This window comes from Grampus griseus (genome assembly GCF_964374135.1).
Source record: "Grampus griseus genome assembly, chromosome: 10".
Lineage (NCBI taxonomy): Eukaryota > Metazoa > Chordata > Mammalia > Artiodactyla > Delphinidae > Grampus > Grampus griseus.
Window position 1 is genome coordinate 71,493,169 of NC_139004.1, and position 23,304 is coordinate 71,516,472.

Consider the following 23,304-nt stretch of genomic DNA (forward strand, 5'->3'; position numbering starts at 1 on the left):
GATATCATTAGATAACTCTCTTCACTTCCATTTACAAAGATTTTAAAAGAAGAAAAAAAAGGAAAAGAAAATTCCTTGGATATTTCCAGCTGATAAAATCATTAATCTCACAATCCCAACTTCAAAGCAGAAAAGCAGAGAATCATCTCACCTTCTCTGCACATGGAGAGTAATTTTTTCTACTTCAAAGTGCTGTCTCTTTATTGGGTCATTTTAATTATTGAACGTGGGATGGAAGCTATCCACATAATGTCACCTCTGTCCTTTTCATGAAATACGTACAGGTCTAATTTGGACTACATTAATTCGAGAGAGGTAAAAAACAGGGGAAAGAATAAGAAAAGGGAAAGAGGCCACAGAATACAACACTCATCAGTACAAGGGAGAGGTAGTAAGCTTTTCCAAGCTGACTTTTCTCATTCTCTCCTTCTGAAGAGAAACTATCAAGAAGCCTGACTACCTGTTTGGGCGATACCTCAGCAGACTGCCTTGCTTCTCAAATTTCCTTCTACCCAATACACAGCAACACAATTACAGTAACTTTATTAGTAATGCTGGTATTATTGCCAACTTAAGACAGCTGTGAGTACAATCTGTTGCAGTGTGAATGACCACTTTGAAGAAAAACTTGGGCTCTAGAATGGAGGTCAGCAAACTTGGCCCTGTTCAGAGTAAGCCTGTTAGAGAAAAGACAAGCCAGGCATTCCAATTCCCACTCAAGTCTCTTCCCAGGAAATTACAATGCCATGGGTGGCAAACTTTTTCTGTAAAGGGCCAGAGAGTAAATAGTTTCAGCTTTTCAGCCTTACAGTCTCTGTTGCTACTAAATCCTGCTTTGGTAGCACAAAAGCAGCCAAAGACAACACATAGATGAAAGGGTGTAACCATCAAGTTAAATAAGTTTAACTTTAAAGTTAACTTATTTAACGTTAAATAAGTTTAACGTTAAATAAGTTTAAAGTTAAATAAGTTTAAATATTAAAATTTTAATAAAACTTTATTTACCAAAGCAGGCAGAGGGCAGGATTTGTCCCAACAAGCCATAGCTTTCCAGCCGTATTCTAGACAAGTCCAACATGGTAGAAATGGTCTATAGTTGTGCTGTCCCATACACTAGTCTCTAGCCACATGTGACTACTAAATACACGAAATGTGGCTAGTGTGGCTAAGACGCTCCATTTTAAATTTAACCGAATTTTAATTAATCTAAATTTGAATAGCCACATGTGCCTAGTGGCGACAGTATTAGCACAGTTCTAGATACTATTCACTGCTGCCTCCTCAAAGGAAATACAAGCCAACCCCCAATTTATGGCATAGTTTGCAGTTATGTCTTAAAAAATAAAATATCCATGCTTCTACATTCACAATGGAACTATACACAACTGAAACTGATATTTCTTAAATATAAAATATCTACATCATTGAAGCCAAAATGACAGTTTTGATTCAAAGCAATCAATTAACTGCCTATTGGCCAATCAAGTGCATAGACCTATCAGGTCCATGCCAAGACCTATCCAACCTGGAACTTGTTTCCTTTCTCCTCTGGACATTGTCCTGCACCTTGACTGAGGGCACAGACCTACTAACTGGCATGGCCCCATTAACTCCTACAGAAAATCCAAACCTACCCACAGACCCAAAAATGTATACATGCAAAGACATGGCTCCAAGAACACAAGAGAGAACATGCAACTCAATGAGACTGCCTTCTCCTAAAGTAATCCATGTAACACACTGCCTCAGCACAAAAATCAGGGAGATTCCCTGCATTCTTTGCTATTGGCCCCATTTAATAATTTATTTTCTGGCAACTGTTTCATTTACATAATAACTAGCTTGTGTTTTGCATTTCTTAGCAATGAGATATAATCCAATGAGAAGCAAGAAAATAGGATAGCAACATGTATTTGCGTTTTTTTTCTTAGTATGAATAAGAAATAACAAACCACATTTCATTTAAGAAACTAACACAATATCAGCTTTCTTCAATAGGTAAAAGAATCTTGAAAATTGAGGATACTGCTTAGGATGTGAGAAACCCAAGGGTGCCAGGAGGGGGACCTACACAGATACACAGTAAAGTAAGGTAGATGACACCCTGACACTTTTATGATTTTTGATAAAATGAAACCGTTTCAGATCCAATCATTTATCTATGGTTCCCAACTGCGAAAAAACTCTGAAAAATGAAAAAAAAAATCCAAGTGTGAAGCAAACTCCTTTGGTGGCACAACCTAACACGAACCAACAGAAGCCTCCTTATATAGTCTTTATTTACTCTACTGTAGTGTAAGAAAATTTTTTTCTGCAGAAATATCCATATGTTTGCTTATGCGATGTTGCTGCAACCCCATTGGGAGTGTTATACAATCTATGATACTTGCAATGGATCTGACCTTTCCCAAATCCCCAATATATCTGATATCCAAGATGCATCTGGCCCCAAGGATTTGGATAAGGGATCTTGAAAAGAAAGTTGTTCAGATAGGATATTTTCTATCAACTCAATGTCTGCTGCCCGGAGTCCTGAAACAGCGCCTTACCTCGGTCTGAAGGATGGCAGCCCTCTGTTCTTTGGCAGTAAGCGACTCTTTAAGCACTTCAATGTGTTGCTTGCAATCTGAATTCTGATTGCTAAGAGTTTCAAGCTTTGTTTGTAAGGCAAGAAGTTCTGACTCCTTCTTTGAAAGCTCCTGCTTCAGCTGATCAATCTGTGAAAAATGAAATTACAAAAAATTAGAGCCGCAGCTCCTACTCTTTACATTTGAGAACTACTGAATTCTCTTAATTTCCAAGAACCAGTGATCATTCATCCAACAAGGCAGACCATGAGTTTGCTTAAAAATATGGCTTGAGAGTCACTCAGTCTTAGGGGTCTGGGGAGGCTCTTTAAAGGTGACTCAGAGTAGAAAATAGGAAAGGTAAGGTCAGCAGCCTGCCTTCTACCTTCCACACCACTGAGAACCAAGCTTTACAGTGGAATGAAGGCTTCCTGGCCAAACCTACAACTCACCCAAGAAACCACAAAGTCTACTGACCATGGTCCTCGGAAGTGTCAACAGGGAGCTGACAAAGGTAATTACCCAAGACAGAACCTGGACCTTCTCTGCTACTCCACAATGGAAAGGATCATTCAAGGGCATCATTTGACAGAAAAGAATCCTCACCCCCAAAAAAGTAAGCATTGAGGGGTTTTTTTTTCTTACATTAAACACTAAAAAGACACAAACATAAAATACATATAACATAGAAAAATAATACAAGAAACATCCATCATTCAATTCACCAAAAGGATCATTAGAATTATCCATATCCCAACCCATTTCTATCTCCTTCTCTCCCACTTTGGAAATAGCTACCACCCTAAATTTTGTGTTTGTCCTTTTCTTGCTTGTCTTTCAGGCTCACCATATATTTATTACATCTGTAAATAATACACTATTTAGTTTTACATGGTTTTTAACTTTATTTGCACTGTGTATTTTTTTTTAGCACTTTGCTTTTTTCTACTCAACCTTACGCCCTGGAGATTATATCAAGTTATTGTATGTGTGATTTGTTCATTTTCGATGAAGTACAGTATTCCATTGTAAGACTTCATTAAAATTTGTCTATTCTGCTGTTGATATACATTTGGGTTTGCTTCCAGGGCTTTCTGCTATTACAAAAAGTGCTCTTCTAAACATTCTTATACATATCATCTGGTACACATAGTAAAAATAACCTAGGAGTTAAATTGCTGGACCACATAGTACGCACATCTTCAACTTCACCAGATAACACCAAAGTGTTTTCTAAAGCAGTTATACTAATTTTCATGGTCACAAGCAGTGTGTAAATGTATCAATCACTCCATGCCTTTGACAATATCATATGTCACTGGCCTTTCACATTTTTGCCAGTCTCGTAGGAGTTGTGGTCGATGATCTCCAAAAATGAATGCCACCAATTTCCTCCTACTTGTACACACATGCCGCTCCTCACAACTAGAGGAGGAGTCTATTCACCACCCTCTTGAACCTGGGCTGGACTGTGACTTTCTTCAACCAGCTAAATGCAGCATGTGTCATATGCCTGTTCTAGCCCTAGCCTGTAGGAGGACTGGCAACTTCAGCTTCCTCCCACTGGAAGCCAACCACCAAGACAGAAGTCCAACCAACCTGCGACCACCAGGCTGTGAGGAAGCCCATACCAGCCCATGGTCAAGCCATTCAGAAAGACAGAGAGGCCTGGTGGAAATTGTGGCTCCTCTGTCTTGTTCTTGGTCTTAAAGGGAAGAATTTCAATGTTTCATCATTAAGTTCGATGTTTGCTTTAGCTTTTTATAGGTACTCTTAAGTTTTAGAAAGTTCCCTTTTATTACAACTTTGCCAAGAGTTGTTTTTTTTAATCATTAAGGAATGTTTAATATTATCAAACATTTTTTCTGCATCTCATGATTTATCACATTTTTCACCTTTAATGTTATAATTATATTAATGGATTTTAAAAATATTACTCTCCCTTTGCATTACTAGGAATAATTTCACTTCATCATGATGCAGTATATTTTTTATATGTTACTAGATTCACCTTGCTAATATTTTATCAGAATCTTTTCTATGTTTATGGGTAAGATTGATTTGTAATTTTCCTACCTTGTAGCTTTCCTTGTCAGGTTTTAGTATCAATTTAGCCTTCCAAATAAAGTAGGGAGTGTTCCTTCTTTTAATGTGTTCTGAAATGGTTTATGTAAAATTGCTAATTTTTTCCCATTAATGTTCACTAGAAATCACCAGAAAAACTATCCAGAGCTGGTGTTTTCTTTCTCCAAAGACCATTACTTACTTCAACCATCTTTAATGATTATAGGAATATTCATATTTCTAATTATAAGAATCAATTTTGAGAAACTGTTTTTCATTTAAAATTTTTTCATTTCAGCTAAATTTTCACCTTTATTGGCAGGAAGTTTTCATAAAACCCATTTATCTTTTGATATCTATGGCACTATGGAGAACAGTATAGAGGTTCCTTAAAAAACTACAAATAGAACTACCATATGGCATCTATGATTATCTTTTTTTTCGTTCCTAACAGTCTTCATTTTTACTTTTTCTTGATGAATCTCAGCAGAAGCATGTCCCATTAAATAATCTCTTCAAAGAGCCAATTTTGGTTCTGTTGATCATCCAACATTTTTATCTTCTATCTCATTAATTGTTGCTCTCCTTTTTAAATTATTTTCTTCTTACTACTTTCCTTGGATTTATTCTATTTTCTCTTCCTAACTTTAAGTTGGAATCTAATCTCACTAATTTTCATACTTTTTTCTTTCCATGTATAAGCCTTCAGACCATAAATTTTCCTGTATCATTTTAGCTCACTCTCCCTAGTTTGATATGTAGTATTGACATTATTGTTCAGTCTTAAATATTTTCCAATCTCCATTATGATTTATTTCTTGACCCACGAATAATTTAGATGTTTCTTAATCTCCAAATATATAGATGGTTCCTAGTTATCTCTGTGGTTTTTATTTCTTACTTGCTCTGTGAACAGAGAACATGGCCTGTTCTATACTAATCATTTGAAATTTGGTGTATCTTGCTTAATGCACAGTATGTGGTCAGTTATCATAAATGTACTCTGTTTACTATATGCTTGAAAAGAATATGGATCCAACAATTGTTGGGTGCAATATTCTATATTATGTGCATGACATTTGATAACACTTTTAATTGGGTAGTTTAAGTCTTCTGTATTTTGATCTTCTAATGTGATTCATCTGTTGATTACTTGAGAGTGGGTTAAAACCACCCACTATAATGGTGAAATAATCAATTCCTCCTTGTAGCTCTGCCAATTTTTCAGCTCTCAAATGGTTTCTTTGCCTCAAAGTCTACAACGGCTTTCTTACGATTGGTATTTGGTCAGTGTGTTTTTTTCATTTTCGGTGTATCTTTAACCTTATATTGGAGAAGTTTCTTGTAAATAGCATATACCCAGATTCTTCTATCCTATCTTATAAAATTAGTGTGGCATTCATTATCATTGTGGATACATGTGAATTTATTTCAACCCTCTTTGTGCTTTCTATATATGCTACCATTTCTATTTCTTCTCTTTTCTTTCTTGCCTTGTTTTGAATGACTTTTTTTCTCATTCTATTTTTTTGCCTCTACTCTTTTAAAAGTTATACTTTTATACTTATTTAATGTGTTTGTCTTATTTATTTCTAACTGTTAGGGTATTACCCTAGAAATCACAGCAGGCTTACATTTATCTAAGTCTAAAGTCAATCTATGCTTATCTTCTTTCTGAATAATATAAGGACCTTGAGACACTTTAAGTCCAGTCACCATCGTCTTGACATTCACATTGTCATCATATATTTTAGCTCTTTCCTGTTTTGTATTTCACTCATCATTTTTTTTTTACAGTCCATGTTTGTTTAGATTTACCCCCACATTTGTCACTACCTTTGTTCATTATTCATTCTTTCACCTCAGATATTCCTTTAGGAATCTCCTTGTGCCTGAAATGCATCATTTAAAATTTCCTTTGGTGGCAAACTCAATTTTGGTCTAAAAATATCTCAACTTTATTCTTTTTTTTATGAATATTGTTGCTGACTATTAAAAGTAATTTTCTAGGTTAAGAGATATGTTCTCTCAGCACATTGAGCATATTATTCCACCTTCTGCCTAACAGAAGCTATTAAGAAGTCAAGCTCTCACTCCAAATTCATTCCTTTAAAGGTAATGGGGAATTTTTTTTTTTTTTTTTTTTTTTTTGCGGTACGCGGGCCTCTCACTGTTGTGGCCTCTCCCGTTGCGGAGCACAGGCTCTAGACACGTAGGCTCAGCGGCCATGGCTCACGGGCCCAGCTGCTCCACGGCATGTGGGATCTTCCCGGACCAGGGCATGAACCCGTGTCCCCTGCATCGGCAGGCGGACTCTCAACCACTGTGCCACCAGGGAAGCCCTAGTTGCCTTTTTTAACAGCTTTATTGAAATATAATTTATATGCCATACAATTCACCTGCTTAAAGCATACAGGTGATTGTTTTTAGTATATTTACAAAATTGTGCAGCCATCATCATAAGCAAATTTTAGAACCTTTTCATCATCTCAATATGAAACTTTGTAACTATTAGAAGTCACTCTCCTTTCCTCACCCCCTACGCCCAAGTCCCAGGCAACCAATAATCTACTTTGTCTCTATGGATTGGCTCTTTCTGGGAATTTCATATAAATGGACTCTCACAATATATGTACTTTGTGACTGGCTTTTTTCACATAGCACGTTTTAAGATTCATCCATGTTGGGCTTCCCTGGTGGCGCAGTGGTTGACAGTCCGCCTGCCAATGCAGGGGACGCGGGTTCGTGCCCCGGTCCAGGAAGATCCTGCATGCCGCGGAGCGGCTGGGCCCGTGAGCCATGGCTGCTGGGCCTGCGCGTCCGGAGCCTGTGCTCCGCAACAGGAGAGGCCACAGCAGTGAGAGGCCCACGTACCGCCAAATAAATAAATAAATAAAAATAAAGACTCTAAAAATGGTCCAAATCAAAAAAAAAATTTAAAAAAAAAAAAAAGATTCATCCATGCTGTACCAAGTATCAGTACTTCATTGTTTTTTATGGCTGAATATATTTCACTGTATGAAGATGTCATATTGTTTCTAACCATTCATGTCATGGTGGACACTTAGGTTGTTTCCACGTTTTGGCTATTATGAATAATGCTGGTAAGAACATTCATGTGCAAGTCTGTGGAGACATATGTTTTTATTTCTCTTGGGTATAAACATAGGTGTGGAATTGCTAGGCCACATGGTAACTATATGTTTAGCTTTTTGAAGAATTTCTAAACTGATTTGCAAAGTGACTATACCATTTTGTATCCCCACTAGCAACCCCAGGGTTCTAATTTCTTCATACTCTCACCAACACTTGTTATTATCTGTCTTTTTACTTATTACCATTCCAGTGAGTATGAAGTGGTATCTCATTATGGTTTTGATTTCTCTAATGATTAAGATGCTATCAAACATCTTTTCATACACTTATTAGCCATTCATATACCTCCTTTGGACAAATGTTTTGCTTTTTAAGACTTTTTCTTTGCCTCTAAGATTTTATGGCTTTATTTTTATGCAAATAGATTTCATTTTATTTATATCCTATTTGGGGTATTTTGAGATTCCTGAATTTGTGGACTGATACTTGTCATCAGTTTTGGAAAATTCTCAGCTTTCACCTCTTCAAATATGGCTTCTGAATAGTGACTGTCCCTACACTCCATCTCTCTTTCTCTGGAGAATTCAGATTAGACTTGCGCTACAGCTTCTTATTCTATCTTCTATGTATCTTATCTTTCATGTATTCCATCTTTTCATCTTTAATTTCTTCTGCCCTGTTTTCTAGGTTATTAAATTTCTCTTCTGCTATGACCACTCTGCAGTTAAACCTATTTATCAAACTTTTAAATTTCCATTTTTATATTTTCCCATTTCTAGACATTTTATTTGGTTCTTTTTAAATTTGCTTGGTCTTGCCCTTTATTCATATTTTCAACTCCTTTTATATTTTAAACATATTAAACATATTTATTTCATAGCGTTTGCCTTAAAATTTCAATTTCTGTAGTCCTTGCTTTCTGGTTCTGCTGTTTATTCTTTCTACTGGCTTTCACTTATGGTGCCTTGCTTTCTTGCAGGTTTTGTAATTTTTAAATATTTTTTACTCATATGTTTTGGAACTTTATCTGGAGGAAACCACTGAGGTCTAAGGTGAACATGTGGTCCTTGAGAGCATTTGTCTCTGCCAATACCTGCACAACCAAGCAAAGGCCCCTTTAAACTAAATTCGATACTTAAAGTTTTTGGATCACCTCACACTGCACATCTGCGTAAGAGCCAGCTGTGGTTATGGATTCTCAAAGCTAGTTTTTTCACCTTTCTCTTGGCTCAAAGTTTTAAAATAGATAAATAAGTGATTTTCCCTGGAACCCCTTAGTCTAGGGGGGAGGAGAATAGAGTGGGGAGTTTATTTTTACTTCATCCCTGCACTAAGAGTGTAGGTATCTGGGATCCCAGCTTTATGTGGTAGTGGGATTCCTATTTGACTCCTCATCTTGAGCAGACTCAGGCTTCTGTCACTTTCCTTTAGTGTCCCTGTGACTGTGAAAACTAAAGTTCAAGTTCACCTGTCTAGCAAATGCCCACAAGAAGACAGAATCAGTGCTCTGCTTATCACTCCAGCCTCCTGCCTTGGCTTAATTTTGGCCCTTCAGATTCCTTCTAAGTTGAAAGTGCATAAGTACATTTTAAATTGTATGTTTTTAAACTCTGCTTGATCCAGCATTTTTGTTTTCAACAACTAAAACTAGCTAAATAAGAAGCAAGCTACTGACGATAACTACTGAGCATGAACAGAGTGGCATGCTTAAAAAGAACTGAGACCCCCCCATCTTCAGAAGTTTTCAGGGTGCAGCATTTACTAGAAAGGTCGATATGGAATCCCATTTGCAGGGAGACATCAGACTAGATCGGGGGACAAATAGGTTTCATGTTGCTTGCCAAATCTGAAGGTTTGGTAGTGGCTGGCCAGAAGTCATTCTTGAGAAGGATTCTGAGTATGCTAAAAAGCTCACTGCAAAAGAACTGTGATAGATTTATCAACATGCTTTGGGTATGTGGGACCAGGTGGTGGCACTGCTCAGGTCTGTGCAATCCATGAAATACATTATTTCTTTATAATTTAACAAATGATGGATCTATGATTTTGAGCTAGAACAAAGTAAGTCCTCTCCCCACCCCTCTCAGATTTTATCTCTCTCACACAAGAACAGAATATAAATAAAATGAGGGAAAACCAGGATTAGGATTACACAAAATTATAAAGTTAAATCTGTTGGATCAGCATGATCGACACTCTTCTCAGGGGGTACAGCCCCAGATCACATGCACTTGTAGGTGACAGCACAGTATAGAGTTGATTCCACATATGAAACTGATTTATCTGAAAATAAAGCTAAAAAAACTTTCAACTCTACATGCCTTAACAAAGATGATGTTTATAGTAAAAACAAACAAACAAACAAACCTATTTTGTGCTAACTTCTAAAAATTATCAGAGTAGAAACTTCATGTGGGAGTAGGGTACTGAGAGAGGAATTTGAATGAAATTAACATCAATGGAACGGTATTTAATAGGAAGGAAGACATGGCAGGGTCTATATACACCTACTTTATTCAATAAAAATAGATTGATGATAAAATTATCTCAGTCTATAAATATTGAATAGGCAGCTGCTTTAAATAGCTTTCAGACTATCACTGCCATGAGGTAAATTTTAAATACATATTTTATGCAGACAATAACAGAAAAAGGCTTTTCTAAGGGGAACATAGTTACAGGGTAAAAAATCATATTCTTCCATAAAGATATGCCTTTGGCTTCTTTTATAACCATAAACTCAATAAAAATGGAAAGTGACGCAATCTAACACACATGAGAACTGAGGCTGGGGAAGGTCTGTCTCCGTGATGGCAAGAAGAAAAGCCTATCGGAATTACATCACATGGTTTATATGAAGTCCATGTGGACATCAGGCACACTTCATCCCGTCTGAAAATTCCTCCACCACTTATGCCTGTGACACAACTAACACCCTGAAAAAACTACTTTGCCAAAGAAGACAGCTTCTTTTTCACTGCAGATATGGCCCTCAAGTCTAGAAAGTGATATGTTTATTATCATGCAGTTTGGGTTGTTAGGTTTGTAATCCATCAGAGGTTAATAAGAAAATGTGTTACAAATTCAGAATAAAGGGGGAGATCTAAGACATCAGAGTGGCATCTTTGGCAAACTCTGAAAACAGAGGGAGTGGCAAATGTAGAAGTACTGGGATCAGTAGACGAAAAATGTGTGAAACTAGGAACAAAGCCTTGTATAGAACAGGGGATGCCATCACTCTTTCCCTACTAGAAAAACAATTATTTATATGATACATTCCATTCTTAAAGGCTTAACAGTGCGCTCCTGAAGGTAACTCATGCTTTCCACTACCTCTTAGATTTTGCCCTCACAGTCTGATTCCTATACGCCTTGGGAGTAGGGGGTAGAAACTGGAGTTTCGAACAGGGGAGAGTTGCACAGCTAGGAAGGTCTCCCAGCACCTCAGTTCTCAGGGACAACGGGCATGTGCCAAAGGGCTTGCAAGATGCATGGATTTCAATCCTGGCTGACTATGTCTGGTATCCCTGCCTTTGCACAAGCTGAGATTCCGAACTCTGCTTTTACATTTTTTGCAATTCACCTTCCACTTTTCCAAAAATGTTATGTCATGTTTATTCTATGATGTCATATTTATAAAAGCAATTTAGGTCTTCACCGCTACTTAATTTAATCACAAAGCTTTCAAGAGGACCTACCAGTCCCAGCCATCTGCTCAACATCAAACTGGATGTGCATGCCATTTCACATGGCTACTTAAAATACTTTCTTTCCCTCCAGCTACATTCTTCATTCATTTTAATAATTAATGCAAGCAGCACTCCCTTTTCATACAACATTGTTTCCATGTCAAATTTTCATTGAAACATTTAAAATTATCTATTTCAACTTATTTCTGTTTCTGAAAATGAGTCTGTACATAAGAATTACTATTAGCTGCCTTTATTATCTATTTGGAGCAAACAGTTGCATATTGAGATTGAGATTGATTGAGATCATGCCCTGTTAATGAAGAGGAGTCAAATGCTGAGTCAATTTTATTACCAATGGGTCATAAAAATAATTTTCAGCTAAAACTTCAAAAATATAAGCCAACGGGCTTCCCTGGTGGCGCAGTGGTTGAGAGTCCGCCTGCCAATGCAGGAGACACGGGTTCGTGCCCCGGTCCGGGAAGATCCCACATGCTGCGGAGTGGCTGGGCCCGTGAGCCATGGCCGCTGAGCCTGCGCTCCGCGGCAGGAGAGGCCACAACAGTGAGAGGTCCGCGTACCGCAAAAAAAAAAAAAAAAAAAAAAGAACAAGAACATAGATATTATAGGAGCTATTTTTTATGATTAGGCTGAATTTTTAAATCTTTTTTCAATTTAAAAAAATAATAAGCTTCCAAGTAATCATGATAGAAAACATTTAGACCTCTATTAAAGAAATGCTCAGATTAAAGAGCACCTCTAAGCCTGGCACCTTTATAAACAGTGATCAGCCTGAAGGTGCCTCTCCAAAGGACCTGGTGAAAGAAAAGTTCTCTGGGGCACTCAAAAGCTTTCTATGTATTCACTACAAGCAGCAAGAAGAAGTAACAATATTTAGCTGCAAATTCAGGTTTGGTTTCCAAAGAGTTCCACTGCCCCTCTTGTGCAGCATTTCATAAGAATTTCTGAAATGTTCCTCTACCATGACCCTTCGAGTCTTTATGAACTATTAAAACAAGTTTCTAAAGTCAACTGTCCCTGCCTCAAACCTAGCATTTCCTAGCCAGACAGGATCCAAAGTCACCTTATGATTTCCATTTCTATCACTGCTTCCATCACAGTAAACCCAATAAGTTTAACAACTACATTTCCATTTCCCATGTATGTTTCAGAGCCTCTAGATTTTTGCAATTTAAATCTAGTATTTCTTTACTCTTTTGGAAAAGCCTATCATTTCACATAGACTTGAGTTCTTCCTACTTCCTTATCTGTGTGGAGTTGGGGGTGGAATTGTATTTTCACTTATCCTTCTAGGTTTGCTCATTGATTTGAGTTTGCATTCTTCACCAGACCTGTCAATGTAGTCTTACCAATCTGATTATTTAGACAAAAAAAACCGCTAACACTAAACTTACACAACTTGCATTACTCCAGCCAGAAATGGACTCTCCTCCCGTCAAATCTTCAGGGTAGTATTTTGAGTACATTTCTTACCTTCCCAACTAAGTGGTCAGTATTGGGAAATGGGAAATACTTTAAACGTGCACCACTTTTAGTGCCCCTCTGGGGACCACAGAGCTCAAAATCCAATATTGAAAGCTTTATCCATATAACTCTGAACAAACAAAAGAATTCAAGAGACTCCACTGGTGACACTAAACAGTTTTCTTGTCAATGTGTGTAACCAACTATTGTAAAAATTAACTCCTCGGATATGTGTGATGATGTTGATAAGCAACATATTCATATAAGCTTTGTAGAAAAGTTATCCAAATAGGCTACAATGGACCATGAACTATGAGAGCAATCCCATTTTAGAGGATATCAGTCTATGCCTCTAAAATTTAACAAGTTCCATGATAAATTATTCACCCAACTAGAATCAGTTCACACAGCCTAAGGGATCTCACAAAGCACAAAACACAAGCACTCAGGACTAAATGCTTAGCAATAACTATGTCTTAATAGACCTGTTCAACCACACCCCGGCTTAAATAAGGAATCACACTACCCTCTCAAAAGTAGGAAAGGTAAGAAAAAAAAGCAACTGAAGTAATGATACGAGGTATAAGCAATAAATGTTACAGTTCAATCCAATAAAAATATTCTTTCAATGGAGAAAATATTAAAAACTAACTCTTACTAGTACTTTTTAGGTAATGTTCTTATCAGTCTATAAGAGATATCTGCATGATATTATAAGAAATCATTTTTATTTATATTTCTTAGAAATCCATTTTTCCCTGTTACTCAAGTTAAATATAACATTTATATTACTATTATTATTATAATTATTATTATATTTGGTTATATGTCTTCAATAATAATGGATATTGTTATTAGCTACTTTTTTGAACCAGGTGTTTTAACTACATTATTTCATTTAACACTTTGAGTCACCCTCTAAGATTTACATTGTTGTCCCCACTTTACAAAAGAGGAAAATGTGGCTGAGTGACTTAAGTCACTCCTCAAGGCCATGGAGCTAAAGGGCAGGCTAGAGATTTGCCAGAGTCTGCTTTAGTCCTCAGCCTGCACTCTTTTCACCTAACTCCATTTCTCTCCTCAAACATCCTTCTGACCTAACCACTTTGGGAACCCTTGAAAGTAACTAACCATTAAACGTTAAAACTAGCTCAAGGATTGATGATGTCTCAGAAGACTATGGGTTAATAAAGGTCATGACTTGCTTGCTGAAGACCATATATATGTTTTATTCACCTGGACACAATCTATGGTGAGGGGCAGAGTTAACAAATTTCATTGCCTTTTCAGTTGTAGAAGTGGCTTGAACTATCTCCCACTGCTGAATAACAGGACAGGATGGGGAGGAAAAGTTTCAGCCAAAACAATAATTTCCCCCAAACTCCATGAGTTCACTCATATCTGTGCATCTGGTCTTCATTCCTAGAGTGATCTGGTCATTGTCTGCAGGCCACCCTACTACTGTGCTTGCTGCACATCAGCTCAACTCTCTATGAGGAAGGACTGCAATAAAGAAACCAGAAGGGAGGACTGAGCAGGGAAACCCGTTCTGCATTTTGTGGCCATCCCTGAAAGGAAGGGGTTATATTCAACTACACTGGACATTCTTCTTATCTCTGCTCCTTGATACAAATTTTTAGTCACAATCTCAACTTCAACTAACAGATGGAAGCTGGCAGAAGTAAGCATAGTTTTTGTTTATTTCCTAGAGAAACACACACACACACACACACACACACACAAACACACACAGTGAAGCAGATGCTAGATATTATTTCCTCTCTCTAATTTTGAAAATTCTCTGCAATGACTATGCATGTATTTCACAACTGATAAAAATCATAACCATCATCTAAGCATTTTTCCTCTCAACTCCCACTGCTTTCTCACAGAAGTCTGCATCACTCTTAACTCTGTAGTGTTTTATAAAGCAACAAACAGTAGTAAAACCTACAATAAGAACAGGGGTATTTAAGAGCAAGTGGTAGGAAAAAAAAAAATTTTTAACTGGTGTGATTATTATCTTCACAAAGAAAATAGCTTAAATAGAGGAATAAATAAAAGCATTTCAAAGTCTCAAAAGACCTATTAGGCTGTTCATAAATTTAATAATTATGCATATATAAAAATAATAGATTTTCAGATGATTGGTCCATTTGCAAACCAAGGTTTCATTTTGAAAAATACAAACCAAATTCTTTAAAACTAGCAATACTGATATAAAATAATGGAACATACTACTCTAACAATATTTCATAAATATTCCACACCAACAGATAACAGTAATAACAACACTCTCAACAACAATGGCTGACGTTTATTGAATGCGTTTTAGATATCACTCAAGGGACTAAGTGCTTTAAATGCATAATCTCCTGGAATTGTCAAAGCAACCCAACGATGAAGGTATTTTCTTTTTCTTATCCATATTTCATGGATGAAGAAACTGAGGATTACAGACATTGAATAATTTCAGCATTGGGACTCAAAATCAGTTCTCTCTTAAATACATTAAAACCTTCATACCTTTGAAATCAGTTAAATTGGCTTCCAAAATCAACACCTTTTAAGCCAAGACCAACACCTTTTAAGACAATCACCTTCCAGGGATGGGCCAAAAATTGGGCAATGATTGAAATTTTTAAAAATAGCAAACTTATGAAAACTCAAAAAATTTGGAAGAGACAGGACTATTAAAAATAAATGTTAATTTCCATGAAAGAGGGACACCAAAGAACTCATTAGGAAATCCTGAACCACTCAGTAAGTAGAAATTCTACCAAAAGCTTTCCCTGGTTTCTTTCTGGAATCCATGCTTCTGAACTAAAAATCTTCTTCATTCTTCTTTATTGTCTATATATTTCATACATCATATAAAGCAGATTATGTGGGTATCTGGGGAAAGCATGTATTTAAACCATAACTTTCCAGTCACACTAAGAATATAAAAGTTTATAATTGTGGACCATACCTTGGTTTTCATGAACTTGGAGTGACTTTTGTAAACCTCTATTTGTTTTATCTCTTCTTCGCGGTCCTCAGTGTTCAGCACACCATTGGCTTTTAACATCTGGATCTCATCCTCAAGATCCCTTATGTTTCGCTCCAATGAAGCGATTTTTGTGTCCTGTTGGTAAAAAAAAAAAAAAAAAAAAAAAGAAAAAAAGAAAGAAAATTGTTTTTTTAATATTATCAAAACAGTTTCAGAAAGCAGTTTCAGTAGTAAAACATTAATCAGGGTGTAGACATAGCCTTGAATTCAGAATAATTTCTTTTTTTCACTTCTGAAGATCACTTGTGAGATTTTTTTAAGCTCCCAGTAAACAGCATATGTCAATACAATACAGAGAGTTACCTAGATATGTTTGTCTCATATCTGGGAATCAAATTACCAAAGCAATAGTGATAAAAGTGATCTAAAGTATTAGAAAACAAAAACGTCATTTAAATAGACGAATTTGTAATTTCAGATATAGTTTACCAGTGTATATTTTTGAGTCTACTTGCAAATACAAAAACGGTTTGTTCATGTGTGTATTCTGTGGCTGGTTTTATAAGGCATGCTTGGAATTTGACTGTGAAAGAGAAGGAAATTAAAATCTACTAATGGGGAAAAGGATTCTCATCTAAAATACAGACATAAGTGAAATTAAATAACTGAATCACGACTTAGTATGCCTGATACACTAAATATTGAAAATTTATAGCAACTGGAAATAATATATCACACCATGATTTATTTGGCAAGCAGTCAGCTGACTGCGTGACAAAAAGCATTACTACCTTGAAGGGCATTTCTAACCCATTGATTTACAGAGTTAAAAAACTAGAAATATTGCACTGAAATATGGGATTAATTGAGGAAAAACCATAGAGAATTTTTTTTTAAAAGGAAATGACAGACTCCACACACAAGATAGAGCATAATAAGAAATGATGCATTAGAAAGTAGAGAAGAGAGAACTCTTATAGAGGAAAAAAACATTTCCTCAAACCTCAGGTATGAGACTCTTATCCGTCCTTGGAATGAAACACACTGAAAGTCTGACTTCAAGTTTTCTGACTGTCACCATCTACCTGACATTTTATTGTGCAGATTCAAGGAGCTTATATTATATTTGTAATTGAAATTTAATAAAAAATGAGCCACCAATGCATTTTTTTTTTTTTTTTTTTACCATTTTTTAGAATCTAAAAGACTAAGGAGTTCCAGAAGTAAAGACAATGAATGGGGCATTCTATTCATAACAACTCATAGAAAAGACTTTTCAACAAATATGTCTGTCCTGATTTTGTGGCTATTTTCTATTTTATTTTCCTATATTATATGCCCAGTGGCATGTTTCCTGTGGCAACATGATAATCATTATTACTATCACTGACATCGCCATCACTGTTAAAAGAGGAAAAGTGAGGAGCAGCAACAGCTGCTTATTGAGCTCCACTGTGTGCCCATATCTGGGGGCTCTAAGTGCTGAAGACACTTTTATTAATTCTCAGGAAGACCCCCAAGAAGATGAAAGAAAACAATTCTGAAATTTGCAAGACTATTATGGAATGTTACATTCTGTAGTATTTCATTTTACTTTAAAAATATTTATTGTATTTTTTTCAGTTATAGAAGTATAATAATATACTTTAAATTCACAGTAAATGGAGAAAATCCCCTCTATTTCTACCATCCAGTGATAACTATCATGTTTTTATGTATCGCCTGCCAGTCTTTTCCTATTTTAGATGCATATCTGGAAATCTTGTATACTGCCAATTTGAGCGAGGAGAATGTTATGGACTGAATGTCTACGTGCCTCCAGAATTTATATGTTGAAGCACTAACCCCTAGTGTGACTATATTTGGAGGTGAGGCCTTTGGGAGGTAATCAGGATTAGATGGGGTCATGAAAATGGAGCTCTCATGATGGGATTAGCACCCTCATAAGAAGAGATACCAGAGAGCTTGTTTTCTCTCTCTGCCATGTGAGAACACAGCAAGAAGGTAGCCATCTGCAAGCCAGGAATAGAGCTCTCACAGGAATCCAACCATGTTGCCACCCTGATCTCAGACTTCCAGCCTACAGAACTGTGAGAAAATAAATTTCTGTTTTTTAAACCACCCAGTCTGTGGTATTTTGTTATAGCAGGCCAAGCTGACGAATGTAGGGAGTCTTCCTTAGTGACTCATTTGAGTTCTAAGCTGTGATAACTGTGGATAAAAAGAGCAGCAATAATGAGAAGGCTATGGGAAAAAAAAAAAAAAAAACTTCCAGAAGTTCATAAGAGCCTTCATAAATAAATGAGTCATTTTAAATCAAGATTTTTTCTGACTATAAAATTGACATGCTCATAGAAAACTTGAAAAGCCACATAGATAATTATGATGCCCACCCCAATCACATCACTCCAACCTACCCACTAGTAACAATTTTATTTACCCCCATGAAGGCCTTAAGACTACATGATTTCTTTAAAACATATTAAAAGATAGATCTCTATTAAAACTAATCAATATAATATAGATTTCCCCTCTTTATTGAGATACAATCTTTCAGCATTTACAAATATCTAAGTGCAATCTTTAAAAGAGTTAACTGTAAATTAAGTGTGAAAGGGCCAACATTCCTTTCCTTTTTTTTTTTTTTTTTGAAATTCTCATAATTTTAATGGTCAATAGCTTCTGGTTGGCTCTGGATGGTACAGGTAAACAACATACTTAATGACACCACCACCACCACCACCCCCGGCGCATTCACATCCCCACTGTAGCATTGCTTCCATCACATCCTGCTGCCTGGTCAGACTTCCACAGCCTCAGGCCCCCGTGGGTTACGGAAATCCACATCTTAGTGTGATGAGCTAAAAAAAAAAAACCCTGGTACACTTGTGATCTGTTATTTCTTTAAAATAACAAACGTGAAGCCAGATGCCTACCCGGGCTCCACTGCCTCACAGAGCAGCACGGGTGCTATGCCACCTCGCGGGCCGGGCTGCCTGCTCCCCCTACTCCGCCCCGATCATACAGCGCAGAGCTCGTAAATCTTCTTGACGTAGTACACCAGAGCCGCCAGTGCTATCGTGTTGTGCAGTCTCTTCCTGTGCAAGTCGTCCTTCAGGACCAGCACCACCAGGGTGGAGGAGGTGAGTGTGTGCAGGGGCAGCCGGGACAGTCTGTAGGCGTCGTACTCCACCAGGTACTTGCAGCAGGGGTCGAACTGCCAGGAGATGCCGTAGAGGGTGCAGGAGGCCTGGCTCAGCACACCCGCGGGCAGCGAGATATAGTGGGAGTAATCCAGGGGCGGCGCCAGCGGGGTGAAGAGGCAGGCGGTGTCCGCCAGCACGGTGGTCTTGTGCAGGCAGTTGCCCACGGTGATCCAGCGGCCAAAATCTTCTGAGATTTCAGATTCAAGTCTAAAGTAACTATATTTACATGTATATACGTATGTATATATACATGTATAAATATGTTGTGTACTGCAATACGCTTTGTAGTCCCATATTTTACAACTTAAATTCTTGATAGCGTTTGTTAAAATTTCAGGTCTTAATCATGCAGGCAAGGGGAAAAGAAACCCTCAGCTTTCCTCTCAGTCAATTTCTAAGGCTTTAAGTTAGCAATGACCACAGCTAACAACTTCTAAATGGGTTAAAAAGGAGTTTTTCACTGGACTTCTAAAAATTACATACTGCTAAAGAAAGATCAGAATGGAGTTAGAAACATAGAAAATCCTATTGACCTATATATATCCGAGTTAAAAATCTCACCAAATGGTGGAACACATTTTAAAAATAATATTTTAACTTTTACTAATTTTCTTAAATTAACCAGCCTTTGTATTTCCTCCCAAACTTATTTTACTTTAGCCACAGATGTCCCAAAATACCAAAAAAAAAAAGAAAGAAAAAAAGAAGATGAAAGAAAGAAAAATGTATATTGTGGAAATCACTTTAATAAGGATCTGTTTCTTCTGCCCTTATTTATATTTCTGTTCTTACAATAAGAAGTCAATTTCAAGAACCCATACCTAAAATCATAAGCATAGAGAAAAGGAGATGGGAGAATATCAGTAAGATCTAGGGAGGAGAAGAGATGCAAAATACACGGACATATTAAATGATCTATTGATTCTACCCAAGAAGATATTCAAAATGCTGAACCAGAGAAAGACATGAGGGGGCTTCCCTTCCCTGGTAGCGCAGTGGTTGAGAGTCCGCCTGCCGATGCAGGGGACACGGGTTCGTGCCCCGGTCCGGGAAGATCCCACATGCCGCAGAGCGGCTGGGCCCGTGAGCCATGGCCACTGAGCCTGCGCGTCCAGAGGCTGTGCTCCACAACGGGAGAGGCCACAACAGTGTGAGGCACGCGTACCGCCCCCCCCCCAAAAAAAAACAGAGGAAGACATGAGGAAATATAAGCATGAAAAATAAAGGCAAAGAAAATGACTGCCATGGTCACACCTTCTCTACTGCTTCAGTTTGAGGCATTCAGGGAGAATAAATTTTATTTTTCTTTTTTTAAAACCTCTAAAACTAAGATAAGTGACTAAAAACATATTTAAGGAGGACTACAGAAGGAAACTATCTCACAAGTCCTGATATGGCTCAATGTTGTACATGGATGTTGCCTTTCAAAATAGATACTAAATGCACATGCTCAGTAACTCAAGCACTGGTCCAGAATAGAGAGAAAAAATACTTAAGACATATGCTGTAACATCCTGAAAAGTGGAGTTTTAGAAGGCAGAGCAACATTTTATTCCCAATCGCCGAAGAATCTTCATCGGAATATCTTTAAATGTTATTTATAACTGATATTCTAAAATAAGTTGTGTAGTGAGATCTTCAAATACTCATCTAGATTGTGTTTCACAAATAAGCAAGCTCTCAAAGCAGATAACTGTAGGCCTTCCTTAGAGATGGGGTAAGTGAAATACAACATAAAACAGCTTTTCCCGAAGTGCACAGAACCCAAATGCTCTGTGAAAAGGGGCTTGCAGGGTCAAGTAAGTTTGAGAAATGATTACTGGGGATTCCCAATGCATATTAGCATTAATCACTCTGGGAAGTCCTACAGCAAAGTATTCTATTTACTTTTATTTTTTCCAGTATTATTCCTCTAGAAGTCAATTCTTGGGGGAAAAAAATAGAACTTTAATGATGTTAAGCTCGGGGTTATATACTAAAGTGAAGAGTCAAAACAATGATTTGGATTCTTCAAGAGAAAACTTGCCATGATTACCCCCAATTTAAAATAATTGAGGGCTTAAATATCCAGATCACCTTGTCAACTTCTGTCACTCAAGTCATTTACTGAGAGCCTGCTCTGAGCCCAGAGCAATGAAAGAACATAGACTCCCATGCTCCCTGATTCAGCACTCCATGTCTCAGGTGACATTTTTCAAATAGTCTTGCGATCGGAAAAGCATGAAATTGCTTTGCTTTTATAATATTAACATATTTTGGTTAAAGATTGCAAGAATGTGGGGAAAAAAGTTTCGGGGGTGGGGAAATAAACAACTTAAGTGTGTTTGCTTCATTCCCCATTAGTAAGAAAAAATATCTGAATTGAACATCACTTTAAGTTACTCCTTTCCATATATTCATAAAATAATACTTGTAATAATACTTCATTTTATACATCCAGAGTATAACTCCTACTTAAAAATTAATACCCAAGACTATTTTATATCCATCATGCAAAAGATGCAAAATAGGTATCTGATGGGCAATCAATCAATCACTGGAATCGAACCCCTAGCAACCATCTACCCAATGGGCCCAGCTTGCTGATTCTGGAATCAGCCATGAGTATTAGCAAGCCAACGAGTGCAGGGATTACAGCAATGAGGATGAATGCCAGGTGGCAAGACTAAAATAAGTTTACTTTATCTTTGCTTTTATCTTTTTTTTTTAATAATCTCTGGATTTTTCTAGGACATGTCTGCTATAGTTGATAATAAATTTAGATACAGGAAGTTCTCTCATTCATTCAACAAATATATACTGAGCATCTATTGGGTACCGGTCACCTTGCCAGGTGTGTGAGATACCAGGTAGGTATGAACAAGATTCATGGGCATACCCCTCTACCATGGAGCACAGTCTAGATCCTTGTTATGCAAAGTGTGGTCCACAGACAGCAGCACTGACATCACCTGAGAGCTTTTTAGAAATGCAGTATCTCAGGCCACATCTCAGCCAACTACTGAATCTGAATCTCCACTTTCATAAGGTCCTCAGGTGATCTGGGTGTTCTAAATGGCTTTAGGTGTCCAACATATACAAGGGACAAGACTGATCAGTGCAAAAGAGACTAGGACAACTTTACTGGCCAAGTACATTTAGAGAAACATGAAGCTACTCTCAAGAGCTATCCAACTTGGCATAAGTGTACAGCAACCCTAGGAGTAAACTCTCTGGAGAAACTTTGCCAGTAAAGATGCCTTTATTACCCTCTTTGTGTTTGCCAAACATTATGTTCCCCTTAAACAGCAAGAAACAGTTTTCAATTCCTCTCTAGGAACTGTGGACACTGAAATGGTGAGTGGGTGGAAAATCAAAAAAAGCAATATCATTTAGTCACAAAAAGTAACAATTATGTTATTGCTGAGTGTCACAATGTGCTTTCCTTTCAAATACAGGAAGAATTACTGGTTTCATTTTAATATCAGGCCAAGAAAGAAAATACAAGCATTTTTTACAGAGCATGGAACTCGCTGTGATCACATATCGGTCTACGAACATTAATCAACAAACTTAGGGCCAACTGGTTTAAAGAAAAGACGTGATCTAATGTTCAGGAAACATCCCTACATAATTATATTACACTTTATTTAGAATAAAATTCTAGACTACTATAACAGGGTACCACAGAGGCTCTTGAAGGCTTAACTTTTAAAAATCATCTAATTGTAGTTGCAAACATAACTGAGCAGTCTTTGGTCCAGCTATCTGAGTAATGCCCTGCCTTTGGAAGGATTTACTGTGTGGAATTCACCGCAGTTATGTGAGCCCAAGTTAAGCGCTCCACAAAAAAGTCAACTTGGGCCTAAGGCACATTAGGAGGAAAAACAAAAAATCAAAAACTCTTCTTCTTGGCCCTTATCAAACTATAAAAAGATGATGACCTAGATTAGAAGGTGACATGGGACATGCTGTTTTCTTGTGTTGCTGTTTTTGTGTTTGTCTGTTTATTCAGATGGTATCTAATTCTTTAGAGCAAAATGTACACACACAGAATCAGGCTGGGCTAGTTCAAATTAAAAGCAATTAGGGTGTTTTTTATTTTAAATTTATTTATTTATTTATTTATTTTTGGCTGTGTTGGGTCTTCGTTGCTGCACGCAGGCTTTCTCTAGTTACAGAGAACGGGGGCTACTCTTCGTTGCGATGCATGGGCTTCTCACTAT

At 37.2% G+C, this 23,304-nt stretch overlaps 2 protein-coding genes across 2 annotated transcripts in view; both read right to left on the bottom strand.

Annotated features, from left to right (window-relative positions):
- The window catches only part of ERC2 (ELKS/RAB6-interacting/CAST family member 2), a gene marked incomplete at both ends in the record, with an annotated part of 833,862 nt that overhangs the window by 544,663 nt on the left and 265,895 nt on the right, over window positions 1-23,304 (bottom strand). Inside the window, 2 exons of the mRNA XM_082663222.1 lie at window positions 2,550-2,717; window positions 15,873-16,028. Of these exons, the coding sequence (XP_082519348.1) occupies window positions 2,550-2,717; window positions 15,873-16,028 (324 nt within the window). The remainder of the gene's footprint in view (window positions 1-2,549; window positions 2,718-15,872; window positions 16,029-23,304) is intronic.
- On the bottom strand, window positions 18,913-21,975 carry LOC309829080 (transmembrane protein 11, mitochondrial-like; the record flags this gene model as incomplete). The annotated part of the gene is made up of 2 exons (XM_082664782.1): window positions 18,913-19,286; window positions 21,918-21,975. 2 exons carry the CDS (start codon window positions 21,973-21,975, stop codon window positions 18,913-18,915), a joined length of 432 nt encoding a protein of 143 aa, XP_082520908.1.